This window comes from Trichechus manatus, unplaced genomic scaffold, assembly GCF_000243295.1.
Source record: "Trichechus manatus latirostris isolate Lorelei unplaced genomic scaffold, TriManLat1.0 scaffold00016, whole genome shotgun sequence".
In the NCBI taxonomy this organism is placed as follows: Eukaryota; Metazoa; Chordata; class Mammalia; order Sirenia; family Trichechidae; genus Trichechus; species Trichechus manatus.
In genome coordinates this window covers 26,623,769-26,637,985 of record NW_004443952.1, presented here as the reverse complement: position 1 = coordinate 26,637,985, position 14,217 = coordinate 26,623,769, and the positions used below count along the sequence as shown (strand labels likewise).

Below are 14,217 nucleotides of genomic sequence, written 5' to 3'. Positions count from 1 at the left end.
AAAAAAAAAAAAAAAAAGGTGGCTTTTGATATATTTTGAAACATAAATATTAACATTGATATGGCTTATCAGTCCAGTCATTTCATCATCTAAACCAAAAAAAACCCCTGCCATCAAGTCATTTCTGACTCATAGCGACCTTTTGGTTAGCAGCCATAGCCTTTAACCACTGTGACACCAGGGCTCCTGTTAATACTCTGGCCTCATCCTCTGTTGTGTTCTCTCTTGCATACTCTTCTTCAGGCTCACTGGCCTCCTTGTTCTTTGGAACAGGCTAGGCATGCTCCAACTTCCATACATTGCATTAGCTAACATTTCTGACTGCAAAACTCTTCCCCCATTTATTTATGTGGTTTACTCTCATCTCCTTCTAGTCCTTGCTCAAATGCTAATTTGTTAGTGAAATCTGCCTTGAAATCCCTATTTAAAACTACACCCAACTAAAGTCATCCCCAATCTCCTCACCCTGATTTGTTGCATATATCTGTCATGTTCTGAATACTGTATTTTTTACTTATGTTTATTTTATTTGCTTCCCTAGCATACCCCCAGTGTAAACTCTTTGGGGGCAGATTTTCTTTTTTTTCCTCTTTGCTTCACTGGTGTATTTCCATTACCTATAAAAGCACCTAAGCTGGATTCTATGAAGAACAACAGGGCATCAAGATTTGAGAAAGACTCTAACCTGTGTTATGCTGATTACACAACCTTGCTTGCTGAAAGTGAGGAAGGCTTGATGAAGATCAAAGACCACAACCTTCAGTAGGGATTATGCCTCAGCATAAAGAAAACAAAAATCCTCACAACTGGACCAAACACCCATAGAAGCCACAGTCAAGAAATCAAAAGATATATTACATTGGGCAAATCTGCTGCAAAAGACGTTTTCAAAGGGATGAAAAGCAAAGATGTCACCTTGAAGACTAAGGTGCCCCTGACCCAAGCCATGGTATTTTCAATCGCCTCAAATGCATGTGAAAACTGGACAATGAATAGAGAAGACCAAAGAAGAATTTACACCTTTAAATTGTGGTGTTGGCGAAGAATATTGAATATACCATGGACTGCTAAAAGAACAAACAAATATGTCTTGGAAGAAGTACAACCAGAATGCTCCTTAGAAGCAAGGTTGGCAAGACTACGTCTCACATACTTTGGACATGTTATCAGGAGGGATCAGTCCCTGGAGAAGGACATCATGCTTGGTAAAGTAGAGGGTCAGCGAAGAAGAGAAAGACCCTCAATGAGATGGACTGACACAGTGGCAGCAACAGTGGGCTCGGACATGACAACGATTGTGGGGATGGCGCAGGACCAGGTGGTGTTTCATTCTGTTGTACGTAGGGTAGCTATGAGTTGGAGCCAACTCGATGGCACCTAACAACAACAACAACATAAAAGCACCTGGCATATAGTAGGTGCTCAATATTTATTAACAGAATGAAACAATGGATGAATGAATGCCATCCATTCTGTAGCTGTGTAACCTCATTCTGAACCCTCCAACATTTTGATGCACTTTTGTGATCTGTCATGGATTGAATTGTGTCCCCCAAAAATATCTGTCAACTTGGCTGGGTCATGATTCCCAGTGTTGTATGACTGTGTACCATTTTGTGAATCTGATGTATTTCCTTATGTGTTGTAAACTCTGTCACTATGATGAGGTCATATTGATGAGGTATACAAAATTGCATAGTGTCTTAATCCAATCTCTTTTGAGATATAAAAGACAGAAGTGAGCAGAGATACATGGGAACCTCATACCACCAAGAAAGCAGTGCCAGGAGCAGAGCGCATCCTTTGGACCTGAGGTTCCTGAGCAGAGAAGCTCCCAGACCAAGGAAAGACTGATACATCACAAGGACCTTTCTCCAGAGCCTTCCCCTGGAGCTAATGCCTTGAATTTCAACTTGTAGCCTACTGGACTGTGAGAAAATAAACTTCTCTTTGCTAAAGCCATCCACTTGTGGTATTTCTGTTAGAGCAGCACTAGATGACTAAGACATGATTATTACAGGGACTTCTCCAGCTAGTCACTGTTCTCTGACATGGCATGCCATTTTCCTAACACCATGCCTTTGCTCATGTTGTACTCTCAGCCTGGGAAAGCTTACCACTCCCTACCCTCTGCCTGGATAACTTTTACTCATCCTTTGAAACACAGTCTACACATCACCTCTTCCAGGAGACTTTCCATGAACACTCCCAAAATTAGGTTAAATGACCTCCTCTGTTCTTTTACCTACTTGCTTTAACCAGCTCTTATGACATTGCCTTTAATAACTATTTACTTGACTCTCTACCCCATGAGACCATGGGTCCATGTGGCAAGGCCTGTGTCTTATTCACTGTATGTCCCTGGTGTCTGAAAATAGTACAAGGCACAAAGTAAGTAGTAAAACAATGTAAGTACTAGAATATTTGAATTGTTGAATGTAAGACTCAGCTCAGGATCATTTTTATTGTGACCCTTTTTTTTTTTTGAGGACCTCTCATCAACTGATCTTCATGTGTGTGTGTGTGTATATATATATATATATAAAATTATTAATGAATTTTGCCTATGGGTAGGCCAAGAATACATTGGATTTCCAGCCACAACTTCTGGCCAGTGATATCATCATGTCCACATTGCTCCTCTGGGGTCCAAGGTCATCATGGGAAGCCATGATTGAATTCCAGCCTGACCTATACCCTCAGTGTACCTTAGACAAGGGTCTTGTCTTCTCTGCTCAAGTCCCTTTATCCACCATCCATGGTGGGGTTGAGGGGAGAGTTGTGTGGAATGCTGGCCCGTCTGAAATGTGAGTTTAAGTTCCTATACCAGATGGGAAGCACTTTCAACCTTTCCTACTCTCTGTATAACATAAACCAAAAAAAAAACCCATTGCCGTCGAGTTGATTCCAACTCCTAGCAACCCTATACGACATAGAGTTTCCAAGGAGAGCCTGGTGAATTTGAACTTCTGACCTTTTGGTTAGCAGCTGTAGCACTTAACCACTATGCCACCAGGGTTTCCCTGTATAACATACTACATTTGAAAATAAGGAGGCACAAACAGGTGGTTCTTTGCTTGGAAGTGTGGAGTATATTTGGGGAAGGCCCTGCCTCATATGCACATTAATGGAAATGGTGATGACAGCCTTTTTCATGGGGGTGCAGAGGTTTGGGAACGTGTGAATTCTTCTTGACTGCACTAAGTCTTCTCTTTGTTTAGAAAAGTGTCTTCCGCTAACATAAATTGAGATCTGGGGCAGATTTTCTAGTTGAGTGTCACAAGTCAGTTGAGGACAGTGTTCAGGGCACTGGTAGAGGTGGCACAAGACCCAGGAATGGCAAAACTGAAGGCAGTGTTGTTGGAGCAGATTGGCTGAGCACTGGGGGCATCAGAGAAGGTCAGGCTTTCCTCCTCAGTTGGGGGAGGTTGGGCCTTGGGATTTCCTGTTGTCTTCTCTGACTTAGTTTCTCCCACATGGTTGTTGGTGAGGTCTGAGCTCTTCTCAACATTTTTTGTCTTAGCTTTGGCCACTGTCACAGGGTTAGAGAGGAGAATACATTCCTCTTGCCCTTGGCCTTCCATCTTGGGGTTAAGCCAGTATAGGAAGCGCTTCGTCTTCTCTCCCAAGCCAGCTTCTGGAGCTTCTGGAAGAGTGGGGCTTTTGTGAGTATGGGCTATTCTTATAATACCCTGTAACTCTTGGTGCTGAAAAGTGGGGACCTGCAAATTTTGACCCTGCATAACATGACCCTGGAAAATTGGCTCTCAAAGACTGGCTTTGTAAATCTGGCCCTACAATGTTTTGTTCTGTAAGGCCTGGCTCTATGGCTCAGAAACATCTGACCTTGCTGAGTTTGGAGCTGAAAAATGTGGCCCCTTCAAATGCTGGACCTGCAAAATTTGGCCCAAAAAATGATGGCCCAGTAAGTTGGCCCTATCAGATCTGGCCCATCAAGGCCTGGGCACCCCAGGTTTGGCATTCTCAAGAATTCTGGCTTGGGTAAGGTATTCAGCTTGCTTTAACTCCCTTGCAGGTCATTTTTATCTGGCCTTTTGCCCCATGGGAATCTAGAGGATGCTCTGGGACCTTAAGGTGAGGGGGAAGCTGGTGAAAGTACTCACAGAGAGCAGCAAGCTGAGAGGATGGAGATGGTGGCTCTACAAAGTCAGACAGATTCTGTTAGCCCCTACTCACTCAAGACACCCATTGGGCCAAACTAAATTTCTACCGGAGAAAGAAAATCCTGGAGATACATTTAGAAAGTCAGGGGCTCTGGCAATTCTGCTTAAAAGTACCCCTGTACACCCCTCAATCTCAGCAGAGTGGCTGTTGTCTCTGGCTGGGGAGAGCCCCAACCCTACATCTTCCTTTTCTGTGGTCCCCCCTCCCTGCTGCTTTGCAATTCCCTGAGTCCTCTGTCTTCTGTTTTGGAGTTGGGGACTTGTCCTTGTCCTTGCAAAGGCCTGAGCTAAAGAGTCCAGGGCTTCTCCCGGGTGGGGCTATTTACTTTGACTTTCACCTGAAAACAAAGCATGTGGGCATCTGTCATGTCCCTGCTGGGTTGTGAGATTGTGGAGGCCCAGTGAGAAGAGCCATGGGGCATTCTTGGAACTAGCTTACTTTTGGCTCTGCTGCACTACCTTTAGCTCAATTGCAAGCTGAATCTGAAGCACATGGGATGTCTGCTTCTGATGACAATTTCCTGGAGGAGTCTTTTTCTTTGGTTATAGACTCCTAAAGGACATAGGTGGAGATAATCTTTGGAATGACCATGTTTGCTCCCTAGACTCCTTTGTCTTTATGTGACTCCCCAAATTTATTTCCAGGATCTTCTTTCTCAGGTGGACATGTAGTGGGCCAAGATGGGTGCCGTGAGTGAGTAGAAGCTAGTAGGATCTGTATGGCCCTCTAGCGCCAACATCTCCATCCACCTGCACTTTATTCTAGACTTTTGTGCCCTGTCTACACAAGTCCCACTGGCATTTTGAAAGCCTGTCCAGGACTTATATATTGCTTTTCAGACTACTGAGCGCCCAGCAGGCCCAAGCACCATCTCTGTGATTGCAGATTGGGAAGTGATTCCTGGGGCCGTGGCCTTGAAGAAAGCCATATAATAGAGGGCAGGCAGCCCTGACAGGAAGATCAAAACCTGTCTCCAGTTTCTGAATGACTTCCTGGGAGAGGGCCTGGGCAGCTCAAGGTGATCAGTGACAACATCTAATGAGGCTTGTTGCTGCTGGTCAGGTTCTGTCTGTATTCAGGGCTTCACTTCCTCATGCATGTAGGGGATGACTGCTGACTCCAGGTCTAGGTGCTTGCTTTCCGGGGTGCAAGGGAATTGAGTCACTGCCAGGGCCCCTGGAATGCTGCAGTCCCCAGTGATTCTTCAGTCCCAACAGCTACAGATGTGGGCAGGGATGGTGCCCTGGCAGATCTTCCCTTATTTGAGCAATGTGCTCTACAATATAGCCCTAGCCTGGATCAGCAACTGTAGCATGGAGACTGACCTTGCTGCTACAGTGCATCAAAACAGGTTACTGTCCCCATTTGCCTGTGGAGTGCAGGCTGGGGAGACTTATACTGCCCAGGGATTTTGTCTCTCCAGGACTGGGGCTGCTGATCAGCAGGGGACAGGGGCAACTAGATGGATTTCTGGATCTTCTAGGGCAGCCCTAGCGACGGTGAGTCCATCTGCTGGATCAGCTGCTTCTGGAGGTGGAATTCCAGCAGCCTCTGAGCAGGACAAAGCTACCTCCGTCTTGAGGACTGAAATGTGCTTGCCAAACCAGGAAGGCCCCAGGCCTGGCAGTAGGAGCTGCAGTATGGCTTAGGGCTACACATAGGGTTTACACCTAGCAAGCCCCACTGAAGCTGGAGCTGCCTCTGCAGGAGGTGCCAGCCCAAAGCTTCTCACTCGGCCAGGTTCAGAAATAGGGACATTGATCTCGGCTTACTGATGGTCAGGTGAACAGGCCCAAACTGAGGAATACGGAGGAGAAGCTGGAGCTGACTGGGATGGGGAGAAATTTTAGGCAGAATGGAGATGAAGGAGAAATAATCGAAGAGTAAGAGACCAGGGCTCCCCTTTTATGAAAAGATCTCTAGAGGTGGACCGAGGACTCATTATGCACAGAAAAGAAATCACAGAATAGCTGTATTTCTGCTGTAGAGGGTACACTGAGGTCTCCGCGTGTCCCCTAGACAATGGACAGAGACCAGGTAGAAGCTGAAGGGTGGGAACTTGTGAAGGGTGGGAGCTTCTGAAAGGTGGGAGCCAGAGCATGAGTCTGGAATTTGCTCTTAGTATTATTATTGCTCTGGATCCATAGTGAATCCTTCAAAAATGTAGAAAGTTCAGTGGGCTGGCCAGCCTCCCATGAACCCCGGGTCAGGGGCTAAAAGGTTTCCATATTTTCAACAGAAGCCTTACAGGTAGCATTCAAGATGAAAGAAATAGTTGGTTTTTTTGTTTGTTTTTTGGTAGGTTTTGAGAAAACACTGAGAAAGGGTGTGGTGTAAGCTGCCACAGGAACTGCTGCACAGATCTTAGGAGCCCTCAAATGAGGAAATGCATCCATTTGTATATATGTTCCTAAAGAAACCTCTGGGCTTTGAGACTAAGGAACAGCAGGTGTACAGAGAATGCAAGGTCACAGTGTGTTTTAGGTTAGTGAGCACTGGGCTCAGAGAAGGCAAGGGGACCTAGTGTTCAAGGGATACTGACCTTGTTTCTCCAGGACAAATTCAGAGTTGCTCTTTTCCCTCTCCTGCTGGTTCACAGGAATCCCAGGCTCCTCAAGCCTTGAAGAGCACAGAGCTTCCGAGTCCAAGGACACATCTGGCAGTTGAAATTCCTGCCTGAGCTGCAGGTGTTCATCCCAGTGATCTTGGATGCTGACCGCACCGGTTGATGGGGCAGCCGTCTGGGTTAAGGATTTCTGATCTGTTACTTGTGACACTGTGGGGGTTACCGATGCCAATGAAAGCCCTCTGGAGTTCTTGGAATGCAGCTTCACACTCGGCTCAGAGACACCAGACGTAGACAAAGCCTCTAGGCAAGAGGAGTGCTGTGATGCCCCTGCTAAAGTGGGGGCCATCAGGGTGTTTTCACCAGCCAGCAGTTGCTGAATCTCCAGAGCCACGTCATTGCAGATGTGGCAGCAGGGGTCTGCACACAGGAGCCGCCGCACACTTCCCTCCTGAGGAAGCCAGCCCTGGCTGGGAAGGGAAACATGGCAGCCGTTACTGATGCAGTGTCATCTGCCTCCTTAGAAGAGTGTGACCAGGGGGACTGGCCCTGCCCTCCCCTAGGCCAGTAAACCCTAGGCTTCCCCCTGGGAGTCTACCACTTTGCTCTTCTCCCTAAGAAAGTGCCGTTCAGCAGGTTAGGGCTGGCTGAGCTGAGGGTCTGGATCTTGTTGGGCAAGGTCTCCGACAACCCATGGGTGGGCAGGGCCCTCCGAGAGGACTGGGAGGTGGGGTTCAGTTTTCTCCTGACCTATGTTGAGAAGCTGAACTAGGAGAAGAGAATCAAGCAGTTGGGGGTGGGGGGAGCAAGTGGTTTGCTGATGGGGCAACACCAGCAATACCACCAGGTAGAACCCAGAGTCAGTCTCATTTGGGGCTAAGAAAGCAAAGCCTGCTATTGAGTATTTCCATACTGAAAGGAAAGAAAAGGAGATTCTTGTAGGAATTCTGCATTCTGGGGGCTGTGGGATATCCCTGGTGCTGTACACAGCACCTCTTGTCAATCACCCCATTCTCTAGAGATCCTAAGAAGAGGATAAGGTGATAAGCTCCTGTCTGAGGGCTGTCCCAGGAACTGACCTCCCTGAAGACAGACAAGAGGAGGTAATGTCTGCAAGGACCAGCCAGACTCACAGGAGTCTGCCCTGAAAGGGTGTAGCTGCAGAGAGAATATGATAATGATGACATTTATGCAAGATCCTTTCCCTTAGCTGGATAACTTGTCTCATTACTGAGTTCAACCCCATGTAGAATTGCTTATGAATTACACACTAGTCAAACTCTGAATTCCAAGAGTTACTGTGGCTCTAGGACCAAGAGTGGAATTGGGAGACTTCTCTTCTGGGATGTCTGACCCTCTTGGCTCTGGCAACCCTCTCAACCAGGGAACCAGCCTCTATTGTGTATTGTTGCCTCCCGGCCATATTCCTCTCCTCATCCTCTGCCCAATGCCAATCTGAGAAGTCATCGCGGGCCAGCCTGGGAGTTGGGACAGCCAAGAGTAAGAGGTCACCTTTTCATGAGAGAGAGCAGCTTCCGTGGTTTCTCAGCTTCTTCCTGGGAAGCTTTCCTAGCTGATAAACCAGGAGACAGTGTTAGGTGTGACAGGAGAGGGGCAGGGGCATCCTCTAGGAAGCTGAGTAGTAAGGCTTTTGACTCTGAAGGAGAGGAAACAGAAACCCCCCCGAGCCGTGCAATAAGGGTTTGTGTACCACTTAAACATTTACACTGTGTTATCTCATTTCTAATCTCATTTTATGTTCACAACCTCAGCGTGAGTGAGGCAGGATCATCAGTGTTATGCTCATTTTATGGATAACAAGACTGAGAGATGAAGTGACTTCTACAGGGTCACCAATCCAGTAAATGACAGTTAGGGACTTATGTCCTATTTCATTTCTTTATTCTGAGAAGGGTAAGGTAGAGAACTTGGGACATTCCCAGGCTCTGATTTTCCATCCAAGGAAGTCTCTATGAGACATTCTCAATATGGGGAAGTGGAGTCTCAGTGGTTAAAGCACCTGGCTCCGGGCACCTAAGGGTAAGAAATGGTCAATATCTATGGGAACCTTACCACACTGAAGGGGAGTCAGAGGAGAGATTGGGACTTTACCTCTTGATGTTCTATCTCTAGCCCTTTGTCTGACTCTTCGGTGACACTTAAAGACAAAAAAAGTTGGAGTGTGAAGCTGCAACCCAATTTTCTTTTCATGTCCAAAATGAGACAAAATCCAAAGACATTTCCCAATCCCTTTCTATATTCCAATTGTAAGACCTCCTTACCTTTTCTTTCCCTACGCTACCTTTTTCACCCCAACATTTCTCTTCTCTGCTTATTTCTGACTGACTTCCAGGTTCTTCTGTACTCCATACTTTCCATCCCCATTCTCTGGTTGAGTTCTGTGGGGAGTTTAGGATGAAACAGGAGGAAAAATGGAACAGATTAAAGGGTTATAGTCGCCCAACAACTTCAGCCATCAAAGGCCCTAAATGACCACCAACCAAAATAATTCCCCAAGTTTACAGCTGATCTGGGATATAGTGAGGAAAACCCGATTAAAACTGGGGTTAGGTGTGACAGGAGAGGGTCAGTGGCATCTTGTAGGAAGCTGAATGGTAAGGCTTTTGACTGAATGACAGTGAAAGTGAGGGGATAAAATGTTCTTGTTTGAGGCTTAATTAGTTCAGTCATGGTGATAGTGTTTCCCTACCAGGTAACAGCTCCTGTTAGGTCCCAACCTTAATCCTTGCTGGCTCTTTTTCACTTGCCAAATAATTAGTACAATCATGAAGATAGAGCCATAGGTATATAAGGGATATCCAACATCCCACAGAAAAAAGGTAGGGCTCCACATGATCTAAACTTCATTCGTCTTCTGCCTTCCTAGGTTTCCAGGGTCTTGGAACCTAATTCCTCCAGATTCTAGACCTTTCATCTCTGCCTCACAGTGGATGGAACCAGACCACAAGACTGTGTTACAAAGCCCTCCTATTTCCCAAGGCAGGCATAGCATCACAGACCTGTATCTGTCTTAGAGAAGCTCATTTGGTGGTTCTGTGTTCAGATTATCTGCGTGGGTTGCAGACAGTTGTCTGTGTGATTTGCAAAGCCTGGGACTAAAGGTGCCATGGTCACAGGCAGCATATACTCTCTCATGGTCTCTCTATTCCCCATACCATGATGACTCAACTCTCTCTTTCATAATGATAATTTGGTGACCGCTCCCATATAACTGAGTCGTTAAGCACATAGTGTGCCCTATAAGAGAGACAGTGGCCAAGTCAGAGGAACTCCATCAACTACCTCACCTTTACTGGGAAAATAACTGAAAAACACATATAAGCAGATAGGGCAGACATCATCGTGTTAAGTCTTGGAAACAGAGTTTTGATGTCACAGGGAATATGTGGTTAGTATTGAGAGGTTCAGGAAGAGGACCATGTCTGATGTGTAAAAGAAAGGACAAGGCTGCAGTCCTTTTAAATAGTATTCTGAGAGTTAAGGAAGGACTGGGAGGGGGTGGGAGGGGGAGGGTTGAGATGGATGGGAAGAGATTGTAAACACTGCCTTCCATGGAGGCACATGAATGAGGCTGACTTCTGGAAGTCTATCCAAGGTTTGGTTTTCCAGAGTTGCCTCTGCAGATTTTATAGCATCTTGCCCATACATGGAGATGGATTATTGGCAGGACATTTGATTAAGGGCTACTAACTTGTGGCTCTTTTGCTGAATCCCTCAAAGTTGTAATGTTTGGCTGAAAGAGTGGTTTTTGAAAATCTCAATTTGAACACCTTTAGGCAGGGCAGACTTTTTCCCATTCAATTCGAGTATCCACTACTTCTATGTCCACTGGTTCACACATTAATGTTACCGTCTTAAACCCTGTCAACATTGTGATGTGCCTCCAACATCCCAGGATTTCTGAATTTCCTTCAGAAGTTCTTGCCCTGATAAGAGTGGTCCCATACCAAAATATTTTTAGACTGAAAACCTCTAAAGAGTCTATTTGGTTCTTCCTCCAGCATCCAGTCCCCTACTCAGCAGGCATGGAGAACACTCAATAATTATTCAGCCCTAAGCTGGGCAGTGTCAAGGATACAAAGACATTTGAGTTTGTTGCCTGCCTGTTCTCAAGGGACTTAAAAATCTAGTTTTAAAGACAAAACCAATTCACATGAAACAACAGCCAACCATTTACTTCAAATAATTTTATGTGCTTACTTTTGAGGTTCAGGTCTCAAACATAACCTTTCAAGGGAAAGAAAGCTTAGAGAGGATCCGGGTGGCCAGAAAGGGCTCCTGGGAAAAGTGCCACTGGAGTTGGGTCTAAAAGTGCAGGGGGGAAAGGAGAATGTTCTAGGTGGGAGAGAAACTTACCAACAAATGCATAAATTGAGGAAGAGCCATGTTTATTTGGCAGTAGGAAGTGTGGTCTCTTTCTAGCAGAGGTGTTGGGTAACTGGAGAAGAACTGTGAAGAAAGATGAGAGGATCAGGGATGAGAAGAGGCCTTTTGATGGAGGGTGAGATGGTTAGTTATATGTGTCCACTTGGCTAGCCTGTAATACCTGGTTACTTAATCAAACACTAATCTAGGTGTTGCTGTGAAGATATTTTACAGATATGGTTAATATCTACAGTCAGTTCAATTTTTAGTAAAAGGAGATTAGCCTCAATAATGTGGGTGGGTCTCAACTACTATTCAGTTAAAGGCACGAAGAGCAAAAACTGGTTTACTGGAGAAAAAGAAATTCTGCCTCAAGACTGCAGCATTAACTCCTGCCTGAGTTTCCAGCCTGCTGGCTTGCCCTTACAGATTTCGGACTGGCCAGCCCCTACAATTGTGTGAGCCAAATCCTTTGAATAAATCTCTTAATATAAATGTGTGTGTGTGTATTCTGTTGGTTTTTTTTCTCTGGAGAACCCTGACTGATACTTGGGGCCTTGGTGCTTATTTTATTTCAACTACTAAAATCAATTTATTTTTTAAAAGATAAGTATACCTATAGATAGTACAATAATTCAAAAGGCAGAAAGGGTAGTTAGCATGTATGTCTCTTTCCCACCTCCCATTTTTCTTCCCTGGAGCCAGTTGCTCCTATCAGATTCTTGTATATCTTTCCAAACTAGTCTTGTTATCGTTAGGTGCTGTCAAGTCAGCTCGGAATCATAGTGACCTTACATATAACAGAAAAAAATGTTGCCCGGTCCTATGCCATCTTCATGATTGTTAGTATGTTTGAATCATTTGTTTTGGCTATTCTGTTAATCTATGTCATTGAGGGTTTCCCACATTTTCACTGACTGGCTGCCAACCATGATGTCCTTTTCTAGCAATTGGTCTTTCCTGATAATGTGTCAAAAGTAAGTGAGCCCAGGTCTCGCCATCCTCACTTCTAAGGAGCTTTCTGGTTGTATTTCTTCTAAGAGTCATTTGTTCATTCTTCTGGCAGTCCACGGTATACTCAATATTCTTCAGCAACACCAGGTTCAAATGCATTAGTTCTTCTGTCTTTCTTTTTAATTGTCCAGCTTTCTCAAGCATATAAAGCAATTGAAAAGACCATGGCTTGGGTCAGGTACACCTTAGTCATCAAAGTGACACCTTTGCTTTTTAAAACTTTAAAGAGGTTTTTTGCAGCAGATTTGCCCAATGCAATGCATTGTTTAATTTCTTGACTGCTTCTTCCATGGATGTTGATTGTTGATCCAAGTAGAATGAAATCATTGACAACTTCAATTTCTGGTTAACTTATCATGTTGTTGTTTATTCGTCCAGTTGTGAGGATTTTCATTTTCTTCACATTCAGGTGTAATCCTTAGTGAAGTTTGTAGTCTTTGATCTTCATCAGTAAGTGCTTCAAGTCGTCTGCATTTTCAGCAAGCAAGGTTTGTTCATCTGCATATTGTAGGTTGTTAATGAGTCTCCCTCCAATCCTGATGCCGCATTCTTCTTCATATAGTCCAGCTTCTCAGATTATAGCATAGGCAGAAACAAATGATTTAAATGTTTTTTTTCACAAATTGAAGTATACTATACTTTTTCTCTTATTTCATTTAATTATAAATATATATATGTATACAGTGATTATTATTTTCTTTAATGGCTGTACAATCTTCCTTAATGTGGCCATAACACAGTTAATCTTCATGCCCTATTCATGAATATTTAGTTATTTATGGTCTTTTCTTCCCAATAATGCTGACGTGAACCTCATATATACATAGTTGGCTGTACTCAGCAAATGTAAAATCAGCAAACAAGTGAGTGGTGATAATTAAGGTGTACTAACCTCATAAACGCCCACGCATCTGTCAGTTTGTCGTACTGTGGGGGCTTGCGTGTTGCTGTGATGATGGAAGCTATGCCACTAGTATTCATATAGCAACAGGGTCACCCATGGTGGACAGGTTTCAGCACAGCTTCCAGACTAAGACAGACTAGGAAGAAGGACCTGGCTGTCTACTTCTGAAAAGAATTAGCCAGTGAAAACCTTATGAATAGCAGCGGAATACTGTCTGATATAGTACTGGAAGATGAGCCCCTCGGGTTGGAAGGCACTCAAAAGATGACTAGGGAAGAGCTGCCTCCACAAAGTAGAGTCGACCTTAATGATGCAGATAGAGTCAAGCTTTTGGGACCTTCATTTGCTGATGTAGCATGACTCAAAGTAAGAAACAGCTGCAAACACCCATTAATAATCAGAACGTGGAACGTATGAACTATGAATCTAGGAAAATTGGAAATCGTCAAAAATGAAATGGAACACATAAACATTGATATCCTAGGCATCAGTGAGCTGAAATGGACTAGTATTTGCCATTTTGAATCAGACAATCATATGGTCTACTATGCCAGGAATAACAAGAGGAATGGTGTCGTGTTCATCATCAAAAAGAACATGTCAAGAACTATCCTGAAGTACAATGCTGACAGTGATAGGATAGTATCCATACACCTACAAGAAGATCAGTTAATATGACTATTAATCAAATTTATGCACCAACCACTAAGGCCAACAATGAAGAAATGGAAGATTTTTACCAACTTCTTCAGTCTGAAATTGATCAAACATGCAATCAGGATGCATTGATAATTACTGGTGATTGGAATACAGAAATTCAAAACAAACAAGAAGGACTGGTAGTTGGAAAATATGGCCTTGGTGATAGAAATGATGCCAGCGATCTCACAATAGAATTTTCCCAGACCAACGACTTCATTGCAAATACCTTTTTTCAATATAAATGGCGACTGTACACATGGACCTTGCCAGATGGAATACACAGGAATCAAATCGACTACATCTGTGGAAAGAGACAATGGAAAAGCTCAATATCATCAGTCAGAACAAGGCCAGGGCCGACTGCGGAACAGACCATCAATGAATGCAAGTTCAAGTTGAAGCTGAAGAAAATTAGAATAAGTCCACAAGAGCCAAAGTATGACCTTGAGTATATCCTATC

At 44.4% G+C, this 14,217-nt stretch overlaps 1 protein-coding gene across 1 annotated transcript; it reads right to left on the bottom strand.

The window, feature by feature from the left end:
- Positions 1–3,284: 3,284 nt before the first annotated feature.
- Positions 3,285–9,661, bottom strand: LOC101359174 (protein FAM205C-like). The gene is made up of 5 exons (XM_004372388.2): positions 9,462–9,661; positions 8,864–8,909; positions 8,264–8,324; positions 6,728–7,221; positions 3,285–3,646 (listed from the first exon to the last, which is right to left on the bottom strand). Exons 1-5 carry the CDS (start codon positions 9,603–9,605, stop codon positions 3,285–3,287), a joined length of 1,107 nt encoding a protein of 368 aa, XP_004372445.1. The 5' UTR covers positions 9,606–9,661.
- Between the last annotated feature and the right edge of the window lie 4,556 nt (positions 9,662–14,217).

Excerpts from the sequence above, each read along its gene's own strand:
- LOC101359174 (XM_004372388.2), bottom strand. The coding sequence starts at position 9,605 with ATGTGGAGCCCTACCTTTTTTCTGTGGGATGTTGGATATCCCTTATAT. Across the intron at positions 8,910-9,461 it reads CTAACAGGAGCTGTTACCTG|TGTCACCGAAGAGTCAGACA; the intron begins GTAGGGAAACAC and ends TTTGTCTTTAAG. Across the intron at positions 8,325-8,863 it reads TAGAGATAGAACATCAAGAG|CTAGGAAAGCTTCCCAGGAA; the intron begins GTAAAGTCCCAA and ends CTGGTTTATCAG.